General features: G+C 43.6%; 2 protein-coding genes across 2 annotated transcripts; one reads left to right on the top strand and one right to left on the bottom strand.

The window, feature by feature from the left end:
• The first annotated feature begins 3238 nt into the window (after positions 1 to 3238).
• Positions 3239 to 6669, top strand: tril (TLR4 interactor with leucine-rich repeats). Its single transcript, XM_026347666.1, has one exon. It carries the CDS (start codon positions 3411 to 3413, stop codon positions 5895 to 5897), a length of 2487 nt encoding a protein of 828 aa, XP_026203451.1. The 5' UTR covers positions 3239 to 3410; the 3' UTR covers positions 5898 to 6669.
• An 82-nt stretch (positions 6670 to 6751) lies between these two features.
• On the bottom strand, positions 6752 to 21721 carry LOC113153834 (cyclic AMP-responsive element-binding protein 5-like). The gene is made up of 11 exons (XM_026347693.1): positions 21624 to 21721; positions 19173 to 19239; positions 18716 to 18809; positions 17019 to 17128; positions 16551 to 16801; positions 14041 to 14167; positions 13683 to 13754; positions 9874 to 10239; positions 9483 to 9764; positions 9286 to 9394; positions 6752 to 8398 (listed from the first exon to the last, which is right to left on the bottom strand). The coding sequence occupies exons 2-11, from the start codon at positions 19224 to 19226 to the stop codon at positions 8262 to 8264; spliced, it is 1602 nt and encodes a 533-aa protein (XP_026203478.1). The 5' UTR covers positions 19227 to 19239; positions 21624 to 21721; the 3' UTR covers positions 6752 to 8261.
• Positions 21722 to 22961: the final 1240 nt, after the last annotated feature.

The raw sequence follows: 22961 nt of genomic DNA, 5'->3' as shown, positions 1-22961 counted from the left end.
GAAGCTTTAAAGTGCTCGTAGGCAGGTCTTTGGAGCCGTATGTGCAATGATGTTGTCAATGTTTTTGTTTAACTCTCATCACAAAAGCAAATAAGCAGTGGAAAACAGTAACAGACTAAAAGAAATGTATCTATGTCAAAAAGATTCTCATTCTACAGAAGGCATTTCATACACTGATCTAAGTTGCATTTTTATATTGTATACGATAATTATACTGCTGCATGCTATATTTGCTGTTGACAAACCAATCTCCACTCACACGTTAATAATTTGAATTGGATTTTTATTGCATTTGTAAAATTGGTTCTGGGACTTTCTGCCATCTCACTCTTTTTGATAGTTGTAGAGCAACTGTAAGTGTTCGAACTTTCCATTAATCTGAGCAAGGCCGGCTGGAGATGTTTTAAATGTAAAGTAGAAAGACGACTGAAACCATTTATGAGGCTAATGAAGGGTTTTTTTCATGCAAGAAATTCACAACATCTGTGCTTTGATTATTATGACAAGTGAAGTCTAAATGACCTATATTTGGGAGAGTAAAAGCTCCACATTTCCTGAAGTACTTACTATTGGTGGATCATGGAGTTAGACTCTCATTTATACTGTAGAGCAGCTTCACCTCAAGACTATAGGAGAAATGTAACACTCTCACACTGCAAGTCCGACCTACATACGCCGCAGCATCAGCTCATTTACATGTACACGCGCACACACACACTCACCTGCTCTGACCTGAGTGCTCTTTATTTTCATGCAGACAACATTTTTGTGCATACAGAAACAACTCCCATGAAACAGGCACTCTTTAGGTGCAGGAATATACAATCCCATCTCATTCTCTTTCTCTCTCTCTCTGTCTTCAGCCAATGGAATCGTGTGTCTCTCCCACGTACTCTCCCTCTCTCCCTACTGAGACGCTGAAATGTCATACAGCTGGCTGATTGGACAGTGAGAGGCCCGCTGGGAAGGAAAGAGATGTGGTGAATAGGATGGGCTGGTGAAACCAGTCTGCGGTCTATACTTTCTACAGGCACGGGAGAAGGCAGCTCTGCACGGGGTCATTGGCGCTGGTGAATCTAGGTCAACTCCAGAGCAATCTCTGTTTACAGTAGTTTAACATTTCACTCAATTACCTCCTCGTCTGATCCGCAGCTCTCGCTTTCCTCAGACTTTCTATCTCTTCCTTTTGTACTCACCTTTCATTCTATCTGTCCATTTCATTAACACCTTGAAATCGAAGCTCTGATGTTAGTTATTTCTAACATCACGGGGGCAACTGCGAGAGCCATTGTATCCTGATGAAGTGATTTGTGTATTCCTTTCAAGCCTGACAAAGACCAGGCTACTGCCATTAAACAACTGCACTGGTCCCACTCTGTCTGAGTCCAGAGTGTTTTCTCTATGTGTGTGTTCCTCAGAGAGACAGAACGAGAGCGCAGTAAGACAAGGAGACAAAGGGGGGAGAAATACTGTGGAGATGCAGAAACACTAGGAAGAAATGGCCAGGCAGGAAATGACCTCCCAGAAAGAGGGGGCTTCCCCAAGGGTTGTGTTTCTCTCAGCCTCCTTCTCTCTCACTCGTGCACAGACAATCGCTCACAGAGAGAGAGAGCTATAATGTCTGACTATGATGTCTACCAATAGATATGCATGGAAATGAGGCCAATCGGGCTTTTACTCAGAACTGGAAACACAACGAACTGCAGCAGTTTTTGCACTGGCTTGGCTCTGGAAACCATTGCAGCACTCGCATCTCAAGGGTCATTGAAAAAGCATAAAGTACAGTATGTATGTATGTGTGTGTGTGTGTGTGTGTGTGTGTGTGTGTGTGTGTTTGAGTGAGTTATCCATCCATGGCTGACAAATCTCTATTCATAGACACCGACCTCACCTGTTTTGATTGTGTGTAGTTTAGTTAGAAAGTGGGCAGAAGGATTTCAAATGGTTTGCTGAAAATGTAACGGATACAAAGTTAAAAATAAAAACTTCAACTTCAGCTGTATGGAAAATATAATATTTATAAAAATATATAACAATATCCACTTTTCTAATGAGAAATAGTGGGAAATAGGAGAAATGACAGCTGTGGAGTTACATCACACACAAAAGGTTGTTCTACACACACAGTGACACAGCCACTGATTTCTGCAGTGTGTAGGCTGAGCAAATGGATCCACCTTATGTGCCATAAATGTGCAGATGTCTTGGCAGTGACACCGCGTGCATGCCTCTCAGACCGGCCTGCAGCAGAAACCTTCATGTACGTTGCAGAGAGTCACTCTTCAGTCTCCACATGCCCGACTCACGCCTGCATTTATTTCCTTTACTTTCGAGTTTGGAGATCTGTGACTCAGATTTGGCACCTCTCTCCTCGTCGCAACTCGAATTCCTCATCAGCAAATGTGAACCATCTGTGCTCCCTGTGGCCCTGGCAACGCGAGGGCGCCTTAATGAGAGAATGGTAAATTACAGTCGAGCTGCATGATGAGGGTGTTCCTACTGTACACACTCGTGTATGCAGCTTGAGCTGTTGATGTGTTGATTGCAGCTTTGCTTAGTCGCTCTGAGTGGGCTGTGCCACGGCTGAGCCTGGATCTCTCCTGGGTTTTGCGCAAAACATAACAGTTCACAACCGCTCTCTTATGAATCACTTGTCATGTCTTATCTACATGACATCATGAATTGTCACTGTTTTGTTAAGCTTGTTTTATGAGTGGCTGCGATTTGCTCTCTGCGCACCACAGTCCATGGGAAGGAGATCTTCCTGTCTGCTTTGTCCATACCAGGGATCCGATCCAGATCTCAGACAGACCCCCCGGTGGCTGCGAGGCCGCGCAGAAAAACTCGGTCACAGGGTTTCTCAATGTCGGTTCCCCGCCCTCTCTTATTGTACCCTCGTGTGTGTCTGTGTGTTTGATTACCTGCGTGCACGCGGACAACTCTGGCTCACGTGCGCCATGACTTGTGCGCACATCTGGTTTTGGCACAGGGTCGCAGTGTTGCGGAGGTGGAACCATTTCAGTGTGTGTGTGTGTGTGTGTGTGTGTGTGTGTGTGTGAAAGAGCACGCTCTGAGTCTGAACTCTGCTTTTTTCTCTTTTTTTTTTTTTTTGCGGGACTGTAATTCGCAGCAGATGACCACTTGGGGGGATGGAGTCTTTACTGGGGAGGTGCGCGTTTTTTCCTCAGACAGCATCAGAGCGCACTGAACAAATTAATATGCTCTATAGGCTAGATTATGCTGCACGGTGATGGAGCTGCGTGCTTGACTTTTCTATCCACGTTTCAAATCAACAAGTGGATCATGGCGGATTCGGTCTCGGGCGTGAGGAGGGTGAGGGGCATTTGCACCTGAACGACACCCAAGCGAACGCAGCATCAGTCTCTGACTGTGCCAGCCGCACCGTGGGAATGGAAACCGGCAATTTCCTGACGAGGATATGCTTTTTCCTGCTCTTGCTCAATGGGTTCATCTCCACTTCAACGGCGACAGGCTTTTGTCCCGACCGCTGCGACTGTCAACACCCGCAGCACCTCATGTGCACCAACCGAGGGTTGCGCACGGTGCCCAAACCCGCTGCGCGGGTACCCGAGGAGGTGTTGATCTTCAGCCTTGGGGGTAACTTCATCAGTAACATCTCTGCCTTCGATTTTACACGGTACGGTGATCTTGTACGGTTAAATTTACAATATAATGAAATACAAACGATTCACCCTAAAGCATTTGACAAACTTTCCAAGCTAGAAGAGTTGTACTTCGGACACAATCTTTTATCAAATATACCCGCTGGGACTTTACAGCCCCTGAAGAAACTAACTATTCTGTATGGAAACAATAATAACATTAATAAAATTACGCCGGAGGTCTTTGCCAACTTGGATAATCTTGTGAAGTTGCGCCTGGATGGCAACTCCATAGACGTCCTGCAGGACTCTGTTTTTAAAAGTTTGACCAGTCTTCATTATCTCCATCTGGAATCTAACAAACTGCAGCACATTCACAGAAACGCTTTTTCTGAACTCGCCAACCTACGCTTTCTAAATCTGGCCAACAACAAGCAGTCAGCCGTGCGCAATGTCCTCACTTTTTCCCAACTCAGAGCTCTGACAACTTTGCTGCTGTCCGAGAATGAAATCCAATACGTTGGGAACCACGTCTTCCAAAACCTGAAGAAGCTGTCCAAACTGTCCCTGAGCAACAACAGAATCTCTCGCCTGGACAGCGGCGCTCTGAAGGGGCTGTCGAGCCTCAGGGAGCTTCTGATTGACGGCAACGAGCTGCAGGAAATCCCCGCCGGTCTCCTCGACCCTCTGGAGCGGATCGAGGAGCTCGACTTCAGCAGCAATCGCATTTCCAGCGTGAACGCTTTGGCTTTTGCGCAACTAAAGCATCTAAAAGTGCTGAAGCTGAAGAACAACTTTCTCACCAGTCTGTCTGGTGACATTTTCTCCCTCAACAAAGGGCTTTACGACCTGGATCTCCATGGTAACAACTGGACGTGCGACTGTCGCCTGGAGGAGCTGAAGAGATGGATGACTACTGCACATTCTCAGGGTAAATTGTTGACTGTTTTTGTCCAGTGTCATCACCCAGTAGCTCTAAGGGGGAAATATCTAGACTATGTGAACAGCTCCCAGCTGCAGCCTTTTGGGAACTGGACCCACTTGTGTAGGAGGCAAACAGGGCCTGAGGAGAGCAGGGGAGGGGTGGTACTGGTAAAGGTGGAGGGAATAGAGACAGCAGGGGCAATAAAGAATGAGGAGAGGGGTAGAGAAGACCAGGTGGAGAACAGAAGCAGAGAAGGTGTAGATTTAGGACATAAAAATGGGAATGGGGTTGTGGTGAGGAAGGATGGAGAAAAGAGGAAGAGAGAGGGACAGGAAGGGGTGGGAATCCAAGGAGACCAAGGGGGCCCAGAGGTGGCAGGACCCCCTCTGTCCATGGAAAAAAAGAAACCAAAGAAGGAGTCGCTCAATCCAAGGTCACGACCCGCCGCAGAGTCATCTGGGAAACGTGCCAAAGGGAGACAAAGGTCAAACGTCTCTTCCAAATCTGATCCAGCAGCCATATCTACACAAAGTCCCATAAACTCCACTTATGTAAACACAGAGCTCACCACAACGTCCGCTGTGCAGTCAGGAGAGAAGTTTGATCTGCTGAGGTCAGATCAGAAGGATACTCTACCTGTAATCACAGATCCCTGTGCCTTCAATCACAACTTCATCACTAACGTGTCAGTGGATCAAGTGACATCCAGCACCGTCACGGTGACCTGGACCACGAAGGACCATCACCGCTACACACCAGGACCTGGGCCCAGTCTAGACGAAGTCCACTACCGCATCCTGTTCGACCGGTTTGGAAGTCCAGATCGTTTTCCCCGCTACGTTTACGCCCGTGGCACAGCTCGCTCTGTAACCCTTCGAGAGCTCAGCTCAGATGTGACCTACATGGTCTGTGTGGAAGGGGTAGTGGGAGGGTCTGTGTGCCAAGTGGCCCCTCGTGACCACTGTGCGGGACTGGTCACACTCCCTGAAGGTTTCAGCCATGGAGGCACACTGACCTTTGACCTCCAGCTGGTGACTGTGGTGACTCTGGCCAGCAACGCCATGCTGCTCCTGGTCATTGGAGGAGTCTGGCTGGGGCGGAGCTTGAAGAGGAGGTTGCAGAAGAGGAAGTCGGCCGTGCACGTGCGCCACATGTACTCCACGAGGCGACAGTTTCGTCCCACGATGGCGACCGCCTCTGTGTCCACTGACTTCACCAGCTACCAAAGCAGTCGTCCAACACGACTTGCACCACTCGAGGAGGGGGACCTCATCGAGTTCCCGTGTGACCGCTTTCTGGACAACAGCAGTGCTCGCAGAGACAGCGACATGCAAAGATTCTCAGACTAGAATCATGAAAACTCTGACACTGTACAGACAATACAAGGTCATTTCTCTCAATACACTTTCCAAACTTTTGCTTATGGGGCTGTGAACAAACCAAACCATTGTTGTGTGTTTATATTTTTCATTTAACCGCAAGAAAATGAACAGCTGAGCTTACCGGGACTTTTCAGACACCAGAGGAAGTTTGATCCCTCTGACTTCCTCCTCTTGCTTTGTGCCTTTTCCTCTTTGATTTCCTTGCACCTGCGAGTGTTTTTCTAAATATGTGATTTATTGTGAGTGTAAGTGTGTACGAATGAATCATTGGACCACTGATTTCAACTATGGTGCTAATATTGAGTTCCTAGACATTATATTGTCTTGTAATTGTACAGTATGTAATGATGGCTGCTGGTTGGCAGGAAAAAAAACACTTGTTTTGTATCACACCTATCATGTTTTATACTTTTATATGAAACAATTGTATCATTTGACATTACACAAAAAAGTAAATCCCCAATAATGTGATTGATTTGTCATTTGAGTGCCTTTGGATAATTTTGCCATATAATATATATATTACTACATCTGTTGAGTTTAAATATCTAAATCTGCATAATGCACTGTTTACGTAAAGCAGGACTAAATTATATTTCTTCAAATAGGGGTCATTTATGAAGAGTACTTTCTAAATACATATACAAATACATAAAACAAGACATTCATACACAAGGATGTCTCATCCAAGGAAGTCAAATATTGTTATTGTTCTTTTCAGGAGGGCTCCACATGCTTAGAGATGCCATCATTTAGCCAAGTCAGTGGTGTTACACATGTTGTAGGTCATAAAAATTGGTCTCTTGCCATTGACAGGCATATTAGCTTTAACAGATTTGTTGTTGACGTTTTAAAACCTGGCACAGTTATTGAGATTTGTCTTCCTGTGCAACTGCTATTTGCCACACGCTATGAGGGTAGATAAAGGGAGGATAGCAGTAGCAGCACGTAGGACAAGTAAGTGTGTGTGTGTGTGTGTCCATGTGCATCCATGCTTTTTGTGTGTGAGTCAAGCTGAAGTCTGGCAACAGTTAAGCAGTCCCTTTGTTTGAACAGACAGGGTGGAGTGCCTCCCACACTTAGTCCAAAACACATACGCATAAATGCACAAAGTATTTTCATATCATCAGAAAGAGTTGAGACCTCACAGTTTTGACATCTTTAACATTCAATATAACATCCTCAGTTGGTTATTTACAACATAACAACAAATGTTACGTACTTCACTAAACACTTTAATGGCGATACATGTAGTCAGTTGAGTTAGCTTTGAAATGAAGGGGAGGGGAAGTAATAATTTAGCAACTCAGTTGTGCGTTAGATATTCAGAACTAAAAGTATTGGCTAAACATAAACCCCGCTATGATTTACAGTTCCAGTTGTCATGGTGAAACACCACTAACAAAACCAGTCACTAGATGGCAGACTAGACCATACTGTACATACAGAAACAAACTCGTATCAATAATCTCACTGATCATATATATGTATATAAAAAAAAACCCACACAACATACCAGAATAAGTGTTTTTATTTTAGCATTAGATTTACAGCGATTGTCAAGATCTTTACAGTAAAAAAGAATTGAACACAAATTAAATTAAACTGACAGGGACTAAGATGTGAAGAGCAGTTTGAAGTTATTTAGTTTCTCAGGGAAATTAAAAACAAAAGAAGTGCCTGAAAGGAAACACTGTACAATCATGTCTTAAATGGCTTTTCTAGACAGTCGTGGGTTTGACATCTTAAAATAAACATTTTTGTCTTAGTAATAGTTATTTGTACAAAAATACATACTTTTGCCTCTGCGTCAAAGAGAAGGCACGTGATGCGCACTTGCAGCTGCTCAGTTAAATTATATACTAATATATAGGCTTTGTTTTGTTTTCTTTTTTAAATTAGTGCAAGACATAAGAGCAAGAGAGACTAACATAATATGTTATGATCATGTGCATGCACAGTCGGTGGGTAGCAGGCGATGGTGGGATTGCTGTGAACAGAATCAAGTATTTCCTGAATAAACACGAGCTCCAGTTGCCATGTAACCATCACAGTATTTAACAAGGCTTTCATACTTAAATAAAATCAGGAGCGAACACTGAGTATGTGGTTTTGGTCTCCTCTCCAACCATAATAATAGTGTTAATAAAATACCTGTGTTCACGTGGATTTAAAAATTCACCTACCCAGTTCATCGTCTACAATGTAAAGAGACACGGCTCCGCAATGTGGTTAGATTTAAACGTAAAGACATATGACAGGAAGATTATTCAGTCCGGTAGGATTCAGTTATCCAGTCCCACCCTGTCCTCTTTATGGTGAGCTTTATGGCTAGCGTCCAGGCTGTGGGTCATGCCCCGTGTCACCTCCAGCTGACGAGGAGGTGGAGATGCTGTTGTGCTGGATGGCCTCTAGATGAGACCCTGGACCTACAGGGGTGGGACTTCCTCCCGGACTCACCCCTGCAGCTGGACACAGAGACAGCTGTCAATCACAGTCACTGATCCTGTGTGGCTTGTCCTTTCTGTGAATGGGCTTGTGAGCATTTGCCTTTGCTTTTATGTGAACGTCAAAATGAATGAAAGTCACAGTTAAAGTTACAGTTAAAGGAAAATATCTTTTTATTTTAACAAATGAATACTGTACATACAGGTAAAAAAACAAAACAACAACAATAGAAATATACAAATGTAACAAATGCCAATATTGCATCCATATTTGTTCTTTGAAGCTCAATGCTCAAAATATAATAGCTGCTTTCCATTTAAGCCACAAGGTGCAGTATTTATTCAGTCTCTTTAATATCAGGTCAGTAACAGGTTTAGCTATTGTTGAACGTTAGCTTTACCCTGACTGGAGTGCAAGATGGGCATGGTCTGCATTTTGTTCCATGCTGACTTTGTGCAAAGCAGAACAGCTAACACAAGAAATGCACTTCGGAGTATTACAAATACCATCAACATCTGGTTTATTAAGCGAGTATGAAAGTGAAAATCAAACAAATATATTCCTCTCAACGGAGAGTTAAGAGTGCAATGCTTTCCCCTGACTGGCTGACTGTTCTCCACAGTAACAAAAGTGCATTTACTAATATTTGGAGACTGCCGGGTTAAAAAGCGACGCTAAGTGCTGTTTGGTTGTGCTCTGAATATACAGATGAAGGCCCTTGCGTGTGCTGAGGGATTGATTCTCATAACAAAACAACATGTAACCATGGGGTACGGCCTTATGTGCACATGTGCAGTATAGTGTATCTGAATCATCCTCAGTGACGGATGAAGATCATAGATATCTGGCATCTGGAAAAGCTGGTGATATTTCTAGCGAGGCGTACTGGGTATGGGATTTTACTCACTGGGGTACCCCTGTGCCTCTCTCTGCCGGGCGGTGACAGGACAGTCCTTGTGGGTGAGCAGAATCTGCTTCAGTTGACCCACTTCTGACTTCAGTGACGTCACCTCGTTCTGGAAAGGACACAGGAAGATGCTTACAATCCTTAAAGTCTATGTTGTGTTCGAGTGCTCACTTATCTGCGTGTATAGCATGTCCCACCTGTAGCTGGAGGTTTGTGTGCGTCAGCTCTTCAGCTTTCTTCTCCAGCGACGACACCCATAATTTCCTCTTTTGTCGACAGCGGGTGGCTGCAGCCCGGTTACGTTCCAGAAACTTCTGCCTGCGCTCATCAGGGTCCTGCTCCGCTGACCTCCTGCGACGGTTTCCACTTCCTCCCCCTCCGGTCCCTCCTCCACCACCACTGCAGCTACTACTCGCCTGCACTGCATGCTGGGAATGTGAAGGCTGGGAGGGCTGCACTTGCTGTGCAACTGGTGATATCTGCAAAAAACCAAACAGGTAACCTCAGTGTGCCTGTGAGAGTAGAACCACGAAGTGGGATGCTACTTGTGACAACATTAAGCTGAACAGTAATTATAAAGCATCACACCTGTGCTGGGACAGGTAGGGGGGCTGCAGGAGGTGAGCCCTGGTGCAGCTGTAAAGGTGGTGATTGGTGAGCCTGAGTGTGCGGTACATTCACTGGCTGGTGAAGCTGGTGGCTGTGGGGACTTCCCAGGAGCTGTGGAGGAGGGGCATGGCATCGTTGTTGGTAGGTGAGGGGTGGAGCTGGAAGCTGTGGATGATGAGGATGGTGATGATGATGATGAGGGTGGTGAGGATGTTGCAGGGGAGGTGCCTGATGACGTTGTGACATCATCTCCATCATATGACCCATGGATGTGACAGGGTTATTGATGGCGCCCATTCCTGGGTGGTGCTGTTGGAAATGATGGCTCAGTGTTTGTTTGGATCTCTGAGTGGAGATAAAAATCAACGGCACTTAATTTATACTACACTTTTATTCTATATATTCAATTTATATAAAGCGAAAATGCATGCTTTGCACCTGTTGTGTAGTGTCCAGCTGTTGTAGGCTACAGTATATTGTCCAGATGACTGAAATATTGGAGGATCCCTACATGAGAAATTAAGCCTGAGCCAGAAGGACAACTACTAAAGCCAACGTGTAACAATATAACATAGTATAGATCCTTTTTCTTTATTTAGCCTTTATTTCATAGCATTAGTAAGGAGGCAGACAGCAGAGGCACCAAAGGTCCTCAGCAAGGCTTGAATCATGCTATGGTTGCGTGACATGTGCTGTAACTTTTTAGTTACTAACATTTTCCTAAATATTCTACCATTTTTTTCTTTTTTTACAAAAGGTCCCTGTATTATTTATGTTTCGGGTCAGCACTAGTCACAGAAACAAAGTACATGTACATTTCACGCCTTCAAGAAAGAGAAGCAGAGTGGTAACTGGAGTGGTAACTGGAGTAATTGCGATTCTCGCTATAACCTTCATGTTTTCATATCATCTCACCTAAGCGAAACATTCCTTTTGCGTTTATTATGGCCTCCAGGTATGCTAAAGTCAACCAAATTCTACTCTGAGATATATACAGCACTCAGAAGGATCAGAATAGGTCCAAAAGGCGTTCATATGAACATTGAAAGAGGCTGCTTCAGCAGTCTTAGTCGATCTGATTAAGTGGATCTTTTCCAAAGTTAACTTTGGTTTTAAAGTCCTAGATAAAACTCCTCTTTGTGTGTTTTTCCGGTGAGTCAGCGCTTCCCCATTGAGAATGAATTGTGCTCTAAAAGCTATGCAAGATATCCACCTACTATGACTCATTTGAAACACCAACGATGACCGCACACATACATTTTTGCTCAAATGGGGAACCGGAGATTTTGTCACTGTTCCACAGTGCCACCATTAAGAAGAGGAATTGTTACAACATGCAAAACCAGTTTGAGTGTTTCAGTGTTTTTATGGCACCTGTTTTGAGACAGGCACGAAAAGTTGTGAACTGATTTAAGGAGAGCTTTAGTAACACTGTTTCCATCACATGTGGCGTGGAGTTGATATGTGATAAACTATGTATGAAGTGCTTGCGATTGAACTATTTCCATCTCTGTCATTGTGGGTGGGGTGTCTCCTAATCTCCTAACCTACAAGCCACCTCAGGTCAAATAAGGCCAAATGGTCAGTCACTAGCTCCAGTATCCTACTTCTGTGTCTTGAGATCACTAAACCAGACGCTAAGTAACACTTCTCAGTCCAATTCACCCACTTAGTCCATCGTCGCCGTTTCACCTAATCATCCACAACCACGACGTCAAGTGCGGATGAGTTGGACAGCGTGTTCCAATAAATGCTGCCGTCTGCAGCGTGACACCTTCACACTTTATCATTCCCTCGTATCATCTGACTAAACAGACTGTAAGAGCTAAATTAAACCTCATCTCACCTTTCTCCTACGCTCAGCAGAGGAGAGGAGAGAGGGAGAGGTCGTGTTTGAAGCATGACATCACCGCCCGTCCGTGGCAATATTGCTATCAGCTCTCTGTTACACAATGTTTCTTTAAGAGAAGAAGCTGAGTTTTTCCTCTCTCTCTCTCTTTCTCTCAACCATTCAGCGAAAAAAAAAAAAAAAAAAAAAAGAGGGAGCACATTTAGCGGCTGCCAAGGATGAGGTCACCGAGTCTTCTGTACCAGCTTTAGCAGCCAGCCAGGCTGCCAGTCAAACACACATGCACAGCCACACACACTGAACAAGACGTGACATGAGTATTTCAGCTCTGTTTACTACATAGAAACACCCTGACACTGAGGGCCTGTGATTACATCATGGATCGCCACGGCCTGGATGACACACAACGTAGATATTTCTGTCTGGAGGGATCAGTGAATGAAGACACAAAACTATACATGAAACACTGATCCACTTGTCCAGCGTTTACTTTTCCACTCGAGCCGAGAGCAGAGTCACTGTACAGCAGGGGCTAAAGCAGAGGGCTATTTTCACATTTCGCAAATGCAAAACATGACACCCGAATAGAAGAAAAATTGGTTCAGTTTAGAGACGTGTGTGTGTGTGTGTGTGTGTGTGTGTGAGAGAGAGAGGGAGAGAGTGAGCAAGCAGGAGAACAAGAGAGAAACGAGAGGTTCGGATTTGAACCTGTGGTTTGAGTGGCTGCTTTTCATTTACCACTCTATCTACAAGCTCTGCTCATGAAGTCATAACCCGTGTGTGTGTGTGTGTGTGTGTGTGTGTGTGTGTGTGTGTGTGTGTGTGTGTGTGTGTCTGTGAGAGAGCGAGAGAGAAAGAGAGTGTTTGTGGATGGCAGGGTAATTTCACAGTTCTTTCCTTCTGAACTTGCTTTTGATGGCACAATTCATACAACACGCAGATAGAAAGAGGAAATGTAAAATGTAAGTATGGGGAGATATTCAGACACGAGGAAAATAAAACAACCAGGAAAATCCGAGAGGGCATGTAGATCTTGACATCCTGGTGGTGTGTGTGTGTGTTAAGGTTTAGAGTTACACTCAGTTTTCTGTTTATTGTGATTGGTAAGGAATAAGCCGAAAGCAGAATGAGAGCAGAGCTAGAGTTACACAGCTAATATGATGTTTTACCTTTACTGAAGAGCGACATATATTAAAAGTCCCATGTCTTGATATATGATAATATATGATTTTTATTCAATAATTAGTCATTTTAATTACTAATTAATTAGTCATTTATTCAAATAATTAGTTTAGCCTTATGTGACATACTGTATGTTTCTTTCTTTGTGAGAGTCAGATGACACGCTCTCATGTCTGTTAAGAAAGTATGACGGTCTGGCTCGTGACCGATTGGCTTCACTAAGCACAAAAAACCAAAAAGAGGGCAACACAACCAGCCTGGTGATGTCCAAAAGTGGCAGAATGTAACACGTTACGTCTGACTTATTAAGTCGGTTTTCCTGGGGGTTTTGTGTGCCAGATTATTTCTTGGCTCTGAGCGGTTGCTAGGCCACAAGCCGAGACACCAGGAAGTTACTTCTCCTCGCCAAGAAATAGTCTGGCACATAACTCCCTGTAAAACAGTGAATTTAGATTTTTGGACGTTTTAACGAAATATAACACATACAGACTTTAGAGCTTTAGAGGTGCTGGTGTGTGGCTTAGTTATTCTAATTACCCATTCTTTAAGCTAAGCTGAGATATCTGACTGCTTATTTAGACATAGAAAGCACATCTTCTTCAAAAAAAACACCTCTTGTGTATTTACTGTACGTACTTAATGTTGTCATAAATGGTAATATCATATATGGCACACACTCGACAAAGCATAATGTTACCATCAGATGAGAAAAATAATAATTTGTAGACAGGAAGACAATATCTATGCTGGTCAGTACCTGAGACGGGGAACAGGAAGGGTTGTGTGCTGGACCTGGTAGACCCATTACACAGGACATCTGCTTCTCTATCTGAAGGAAGGAAAAAAGTTGACACAAAAATAACCTTTCAACCATGAGAAGAAAAAGCATCAGCACATGCATAACCTCAAGTATAAAGAGTCACATCCATCTGGAGTTTGACACTTTTGATTAATTCATCCACATTATGAAGTGATTTTTTTTTCGTCAACCATGAATTATTCTAACTTTGGGCTCTTGACCACTTTGGCCATTAAAGCAGCATCTATAAATCATAATGCATGTGTGTCTGAATGCGAACGTGTGAATAATCATTCTCCATTTCTTCTATACTTACAGACATGTGCTGTGCAGATGCCCCTTGCATGGCGGGGTCTGGCAGGGTGCCAGGTAAGGAGGCTGGCAGCGGTTGTCTGTGTCTGTTCTGCATGTGGCGGAGGGACGACAGCGGCCCGGGAACTGGCCTGTGGTCAGCCACAGAGAGAGAGAGAGAGAGAGAGAGGAATGGGTCATGCCAGACAGCTATTCACAGCTAGAGTTTCACTAATCCGAGTTCACACAGAGGTGCAGCTTGAAACATTTATAGCTGGGTCTGAATGGCAGGTGGAGGTGAGCCTGGGATAGTTGGACAGAGCTAAAACAAAAGTAAATGTGGAAACCAGGGATGGATGAATGGACGACATAAATCAAACAGGTTCAATTTTACACTTTACTAAAAGTGGCTGACCTAGTGTCGGGGATTGGGCTTCTCTAATAATAGCTTTCAAATAAATGTAATAGAGTGAAGACTACATTTTTTGCATGGACTAGATGGAAGAAGTAATGCTCAGATTAAGTACAAGTACAAAATTGGCTACAGTAGACAGTAGTAGTGATTTCTACCTCCACTCTGTTTGAGCAAGTAAAACCGATTGGGTCACTTCTGATAATGTAATCAGATCAATTACATCTGATGACTCTCCTTTGTACATTTGGGATTTTGAAAAATTTAATCATTTGTTTCCTGTTAAAATTATTTTTTCAAAAGCCAGGTGGCTGTCATATCAATTTAATAAAATGTGATCCTCAAAACTTTTTCATGCATAGTTCTTTAGACATACAACAACAACAACAACAACAACAATAATAATAATAATAATAATAATAATAATAATAATAATAATAATAGAAACCAGATACTGAGTGGACTATCTAGTCAAATATGGCAACACTGGCTGAGAAAACAAATCTCAGAGGTAAATATCTTCAAAGTGTGGGATGGTAAAAGTGAAAGTCTATCTAATCTAAATCTATTACACATAAGCAGGAAAATATTCAGTGTTGTCATGTGAGTGAAGCAACATATCTGGACAATCTGCACAAAAGCATTTACTGAATAAGACAAACCTAAATGTTATTGTATGTGAATAAAAATGTGAAGCACTGACGATGGAAATTATGATGAGGTAAAACAACCTCAAGACAACAAACATATATAAAAAAGTAACAGCTTGAGAGGTAGGAAAGAAGCTCAGGGATCACAGCGGGGGATGCAGAGACCCGGGGTGCCATGTGCTGACCTAACCACTCTGGCTTCCGGCCAATCGGACAGCGTGGGCCTCTGTGACCGCACTGAGGTCATCAGCGATGATGTCATCACTGAATCTGGGGTATGCGGCCCGTTTAACATACACCAAAGTACAGAAAAGTAAAACAGCGTTTCCTAACATAACCACAACAGTTCTAACGGGCCAAAAGCCAGACACTCAAAGACCAGGTCGCTATGGAAACCTGTGTTAAACACAGGGGGAAACAGTCAGACACCCAAACCATGGTTCATGTAGTAAGACTTAGCTGTTTCACTGACTAACATGCTGTCTGGATTAACCGGCACTGATTTACTCCACCATAATGGACCGTTACCTCTCCTCACTGTCCTGTCATGTCGTGTCTGGTCGTGGACAGATGTTTGCAGCTTATATCACTGACTTAAATCTGGTACCTTGACTCATCTAATCAGCTGCATAGATGTGGCAGTGGCTTTGTTCAACTTTAGTTTGTGTTGCAAGCAGAAAACAGTTATAGGTCTGTAGATAACACGTATGAAGATTTTAATATGTGGATAAGACTCAAGGTAAGAGAAGTGTTGACTGTCCGATCACAATATGCATACTTATTGAATTACTTAAGCAACATTTCACATGTCAATTATAATATTTGCAAATTTAACTAATTAATTGTGTAATTGATACAATTGCTACAATTTTAAAGACAGAATAAACAGTGGGTAATTAAACAAATGTAAATCTTACAGGTGTAAAATCTGGTCATTGGTCAAAATGCCATAAATAAACTGACACTACACTGTGTGTCCATGTAATCTAATATTCTTAAGTGGGTCTACTGAGCTCCTCAAATCCATAAAACAGAGCTGTCAGGAAGAGTAAGAGCAGCTGCTGGGAACTGGTCAGATGAAAGACAGGAACTACTCTAATCTGTCAGTTAAACTGGGTGATAACCAGGGAGCCAGGGTAGATACCCAGGCACTGAGAGACTCCAGTCTGGCTTCTGAGTCTTAACAGACATAAGAGAGGCGGTAGTTGGGTGGTAGGGTGGGTACTATCGTTGAGTTTGAGTGGGTGTTCCACAACAGTTCTCCATTTATTTTGTTACTCTGCTAAATTAATGTTTGCTTTTTTCGCCTTCTTCTTGTTCTCAGTGCATTAGAGAATAAAGAAAGAGTGAGAAGGGAAGAATATGTTTATGTGACGGACAGAATACCGCATGCACCGCTGTATGGATTCATAAAATAAGATACAAGATGCATGTGTTTTTGAATGCCTTAAGGTGTATATGTGCGGTACTCACCCTGAGTGTGTGAGCGTGGAAGAAGCCTGGGTGATGACTGATCCGCCCTGGGAGGAGGACAGGGAGAGCCGGGCAGCCAGGCTGCAGCTCGGTCCCATCATGGGGCCGTGGGACTGGGGATGCTGCAGGGGTTGGGTCTGGGGATGGTGCAACGGTGGCTGGGGATGTGGGTGCTGGGGCTGGGGTGGGTGCTGGAGCTGAAGCTGGGGTTTGAGCTGGTTCATACAAGACGGCCCATTGTGGGAAAGCGTCTGTGGGGAGAAGCGGGAGCTAGTTTTACAGGGCAGAAGGTGCTCGCCGGTGTGTGTGTGTGTGTGTCTCTCCATGCAGCTGGTCAGATATCTGCAGTTGCTTAACTGGCAGGAGTGCAACATACCTCACAAGCAAACCTGTCAGCAATAAGTCACAAGTCCTGATTTCTAGCCTCAGTGAGAGGTCGCCAAAAAGAGTTCAAATTAATTTAAGTACCTGCTTGCTTTTTTCCTCTTCTTGTTCTTGTAGGAACTCTTCCTCGATCTCTTTGAACAGACCAACTTCCTCACAGTTCTGCAGAAATCGTGTTGGTGTTGGAGTCTGATCTGGAAACATAACATACAAACACACACACACACACAAAAAAGTTTAAAAAAACGAGTAGATGTCCATGTGTCACTGTCCTTTTGCCAAAACAGCCTGTCCTTCTAATTCATCTGTCCATCCTGTGATCCCAACAGGAGAAGCAAGTCGTCTCTCCAGCGTATTCTGTCTCCGATAACATCAGTCTGTCTCTCTGTGTCGTCTAAACACGCGGAGGTCAAAGTTCAGCTGAGCTCTTTGTTTTGACATGAGATTTCCTGCAGGAGGCGTGACGGTCTGCAGGACAGAGATACACAGAGAAAGAGACGCGGAGGGAGAGTCTGCAGATGTTAGATGTAAGCTGATGTTTGTGTGCAGCCAGCTGTTTCTGTGGTTACAGACAGCGTCACGTGACAATGTTTTGAACACACGGCTCTGTAGTGGGTGAATCATGTCGGGGGCCTTTTACATTTACATTTACAACCTTAGCAAAACCATGACTCAAATAGCTGATCACTTGTTTCACCTTTGAAGCCGCAAGTGTGCCTCATTTAATTGTCCCAGCAGAGGAAGAACTGCAGCATTATTAACTTGTTGTAACATGCAACACACAAATGAGCTTTTCTAAATTCTTATTTTTGCTTTTCCAGAATCCAGCATCATGAGACATTCACTTCCCCTACTAAATCCCATGATAATTAAATTCTCCTTGGCTTGGTAGTTATTTTATACATAGTGAACCCTTTTCTTTTCACTACTAGGAAATAATGAGATAAATGATTCAGTATTTTAGTCTTTTCAAGGAAAACAAAATGACAATTTTCTGCTATTCTGTGTCTTACATGATAGCACGCTGAATATCTTTGAGATTGTTGGATAAAAAAGCTAACTGAAAACATCACTCTGGACTTTTGAGAATCATGATTGTATGATTTTTTTCTATTCTCTGACAAAGAAAAGACAGAGACAATATTTGGCAGGTGTTTTTGGAATGCAGCTCTAAGTACATACACTCTCCAACATAATACCTGCAAATATGATGTCAAATTAATTAGCACACTAATATAATCTTCATTGTTCCCTGATCAGAATTATAAGGTTACATCCATCTAGCCATCTTAGATGATTTCCTGCCCTTTACCTTTACCCACCATCCAAGCTACGGAATAAAATATTTAGAAAGCGTATAGTTTATAGTTTGCACTGACCCCTGAGTGCCTCCTCTTCCATCTGAGTTTTTAAATCACTGATGGCGTTATCATTATATTTTGGTCTCGGCTCTCTGTCAAAGCACAGACTGTCTGAGGGTTAGGAAGCCTGTATTGAGCTTATCTGATTTCATACAGTATCACGTAGCGTCATCATTTTTTCATCAAGCACTGATCCTAAAAAGAGGTCACCAGGCACACATGCAGTCAGACAGCAGCTGAGATAAGCGATATATAGTGTAGCACAACCTAGATAGGTTGTGATAAAAAAGAAGATTTGTTTGTTACTATGTGGCGATAAGGGGAAAGTGTGCTAATTTGAAAAAAAAAAATCTGAGACACACACACACAAGCGCTATAATTTAAAAAAGTGCAGCACCAACAGGTCGGTGATAGTCGCACCTGTAAAAGCCGTGTCCATCTTGATGGAGGGGAACTTGAGAGTCATCTCATGCTTGTGTCTGTGGATGATCAGATGCTCCTCCAACTGGAAGCTCTGCAGCACAGAGTGAGAAGAATATGAAGAGATGCATGAGTTGAATGAACTTATGCCTTTTAACTGACTGTGTCTCAATAGTATTAATAGATTGATATTGATAATATGACATCAGATGATTAGCAAATGAAAAATATGTGTATTAAATATTGTTTATTATTGTATATTTTGTTTTTTGTACTTCTCCTCAATCCTTTATTTATGTGTTTTAATGCACATACTAGGGTGACAAATAAAATATTGACTATGAGTTTCTATTCCTGGTACAGCAAGGCTGTTCATACAACTACATATTGTTCCATAAATGATAAATCCACTATTAACTCCATCACAATATATATACACAGACTGTAGCCAACTGACCTGAGAGCAGCCCGGAGCGCTGCACACATAAGGCCGGTCCTGTTTGTCATTCATGTCATCCACAAGCCTGCAGAAGAGAAGAAGCAACAACAAAAACCCAACATGAACCTGCAGGATCATCATACTTCACTTCATATGTGGAACTACAGCAGCTCTCTCAGGTCACAGCTGTTGTGTGATGGTTTCATTCACACGTCTGCAGTTTTCAGTTCTGTGTGTCTATTTACACACCGTCAAGGCCCCCAGCAGTTATCCTCCTATTATGGCATGTTATTGTGGAGGAATTGTGGAAGTTTTGTGTAATGAGGTAGATGCCACAGATGGTGAATGTTTCTCCTTGAGACACAACATTATCTCGAGGAAAATGATCCCTTTGGTGTCAGCGGGGATGCAAAAGTCTTGGGTTCTGACAGCATTGCTGTACACTGTAGGTAGTCATTATTATTAGGACAAGTACTATAATACATACAATCTGTTTGCCTTTTTTTCCCTAACTATTCATTACACATTACTAATAACATGTGAGCACCAGAAGGGCATCAAAGTCTTCCAGCGTCGTGATCTTTACATGATTTTACGCAGCAAAGTGCTAAGTGTAGTGCAATTGTTTCAGCCTACAATTAGGCTTTCATCGGGGCATCAGTGTGATGAAAGGATGCATACTCACCATGCCTTACATAAAAATCAAGTCATCATAGGATAAAAATATCAACACCAACACAGAATAGAGCACAATGATAAATACGCTTGAGGCGTGTTAACCCGGGCTTGACCCGCTCAGCTCTTCTGTGGAAATGTTAAGTCAGTGATAGGGGATAATTATTAGAATTGCTGCAGGCTCTTTATTTTCAATATAGAGCAAAGAAGAATGTGTCTATTGATCACGTGTTGAACTGGGTGGAAATAGAGTTGGATACCTGTTCACAGGTGCACATACACACACACACACACACGCACATGCTGACACTTTGTGTTCGTGTGAGCAGAGATCGCAGAGAAAACAGTCAAGTGGCTCCTGGTGTTATGGTAAAGAGTGAGAGCTAAAGAAGAGGAGGAGCAGGGAGAGTTAGGGCAAAAGTACAAGCTTCCATAAGAAATGGAAAGTGTGCGTGTGCGTGTGCGTGCGTGGAAGGGGTTGACACTAGGGTGATGGAGAGAGAAATGGAAAGGGCAAGTGGCAGTCTGGGAAAGAGAGAGAGAGAGAGAGAGAGAGAGAGAGAGAAAGACCCAATGAATGGAAGAGAGAAGGAGGAGAGGGGGAGGGCTGTGCAGAAGGCCTACTCCTGACAGGTTTGAACCTGCCTCAGCCCCCATTTTCCAACCCTAGGCAAGCAGAGGTGACTTCATAGGTGCGTGTGTGTACATATGTGTGTTACAAGGTGGAAAGAGTAAGCGAGTGTCCACAGCACAGCACGATGAAACATATAGAGGCAGATCATTTCCTAAGACTGTCAGAGTGGCTGTAGACTGCAGTTTACAGTGTGTTTGCTTTTCCTGCAGCCACATTAAATAATAATAATATTTCACAGATAGATAAGGCAAAACAGGTCATTTGAAGAGAATCATCAGCATGTTGGACAGTTTTTACCCCCCCCCCCCCCCCCCCCTTCTTTCAGCAAGCACAAAACGAGCAGACTCAGCACATTTCCACCAGGACCTTCTGTCAAAGTGGTTACATCAATGCACGGTGACGTCATCCCTAATCCATAAATCCGGATTAATATGAAATTTTTAAATGTTCCCGCCTTTTGCCCGTTGTCATCACTGTACAGTCACGATCACCACGACGGATGACACAACACACAACACAGGTTTTAAAGTCGAACTGCGATCAGGACATCACCTACAGTAACAGTCCCGCTTTTAAAACGCGCCAACTTACTCATGATCGAAGTTCACATGTTTGATGGATGAATGTCAACAACGTGTGTTTCAGCTCAACTTAAGCAGCAGCTCCTCCGGCAGGCGAGCGGTCATCGCGCGTGTGTGTGTGTGTGTGTGTGTGTGTGTGTGTGTGTCTCAAGAGCATGACCCCGGTGCGTTTTTCCGCAAAACAACCTGTTCCTCTCACAAAACACGACCGGCACCGCTGCGCGGACAGCGCTGTCACACACACACACCCACCATAAAAAAAAAAACACACACACACACCCACCAAAAAAAAAAAACACACACACACACACCCACCAAAAAAAAAAAACACACACACAGCAGCGCGCACCGCGGCGTCCGCCCGGTGATGAGAGCTCACCGGCCCGGGGGGGGGAGGCCAGTCACAAACTTCCCTCGTTCACTTTTCTGGTACCGTAAAAAAAATATATATATATATAAAAATTAAAAAAACCACTACGGGTCTAAAAGAGTGACAGCACGCCGGTGGGTTAGTGTCAGGAGAGCCGGGAGCCGCGGAGGTGAAAGTTTTGTGAATGAAAGTGAAGTGCGGAGGCTTACCTACAAGCAGAGAGGGGACGAGCGGCGCTCCACGGAGGAACCACGTTGGACTGGAGCGAGATTACAATACGATCTATTTACAGAAGCATTACATCACCCTCCCGGTGACGTCACGTGGGATTCCTGAACTTTGAAATCATTGCGGTCCCGTACGGAGAGGAGAGGGGGGCGGGGGGGGGGCGGGGCTACGAGGCCGGCCGGTGCGGGGACGACGGGGCGCGGGGAAGCGGCATGGTGGCGGATCCGTAACCAACAGACGAGCCCCAGGTCGGACACACCGGCAGCAACGTGACGGGACACGGGGCAGACGGGGGTGGGCGGATGGGACCCAGTTCTCTCTCCTCTCTCTCTCTCTCTCTCTCTCTCTGTCTCTCTCTCTCTCTCTACTGACTGGACGGGACGTCCCGGTCCGAGTTTGTTCAAACGAGCAATAAGTTTTTGGAAAACCTTTAGCGAATTTTATGGCGTAGACCAAGTTATCAAGTCGTTTCAAAATAGTTGCGATAAAACAATAACAGGATCGTGGGGAGAAGGAATAAGTCGGCACTTTGTCCCCAAATGATCTCAACAAAGGAAGCTGAAAACATGGATTAAAGAACTATATAGTTAGTCCACAGTTATAGACTATACTACTACTGTACAACAACAACTAGTCTACTACTACTACTAATAATAATAATAACAACAACAACACATTTATATTTAAATGTATTAAATATATTCTTTCATCAGTTAAGAAAAAGTGTTATTGTGCTTTCAGGTGTTATTGCCTGTCTACTGCCTCCAGTCTGATTGATCCCTTTAAAGACAGTAAAGATTTACAGACAACCAACCAACTAATAGTAAGCAACAAACATAAATCAAATACACACACACCGATGCAGTGTATTACAATGAAAAAAAAAACAAATCTCCAAATAAAATGCAAGAATCTCTCTCAAACTGTTTATTCAATTTGTATATATACATGCGTACATATACATTTACAAGCATACGTACATGAACTTTATATCACAGTGCATTCATGTTTTTAAAGGTATTTAAATGTTCCCTGCTACCAAAAACAAACACATTCCCACAGTTATGATTGTTAATCCCACAAATTCCCACTTGGCCATCCAGAACATCAGCAGAGACGTTGGTAATTCACATCCCCACTGTGCTAAGTTATGCACTAATATCTCTGCCATGTTTGGTCAGGCTTTCCGGCGCTTCAGCCAGGTTCGAGCTACTTGAGCTGGGACATGGGTTTGTTGTGGTTTAAGTGCATAATGGGACCAAACCCTACTGACTCATCATCCACCAATCACTTAAAGTATTCAAATTCGGCTGGCCCTG

Source organism: Anabas testudineus, chromosome 11 (assembly GCF_900324465.2).
Source record: "Anabas testudineus chromosome 11, fAnaTes1.2, whole genome shotgun sequence".
In the NCBI taxonomy this organism is placed as follows: domain Eukaryota; kingdom Metazoa; phylum Chordata; class Actinopteri; order Anabantiformes; family Anabantidae; genus Anabas; species Anabas testudineus.
This window is presented reverse-complemented; position numbering and strand designations above follow the sequence as displayed.

What these genes read in the sequence shown, in the direction of transcription:
- tril (XM_026347666.1), top strand. Translation starts at nt 3,411, where the DNA reads ATGGAAACCGGCAATTTCCTGACGAGGATATGCTTTTTCCTGCTCTTG.
- LOC113153834 (XM_026347693.1), bottom strand. Translation starts at nt 19,226, where the DNA reads ATGAATGACAAACAGGACCGGCCTTATGTGTGCAGCGCTCCGGGCTGC. An exon ending in CTTCCTGTTCCCCGTCTCAG is followed by an intron (nt 10,240 to 13,682) that starts GTACTGACCAGC and finishes ATCTCCACTCAG; the next exon opens with AGATCCAAACAAACACTGAG. An exon ending in ACACAAACCTCCAGCTACAG is followed by an intron (nt 9,395 to 9,482) that starts GTGGGACATGCT and finishes TGTCCTTTCCAG; the next exon opens with AACGAGGTGACGTCACTGAA.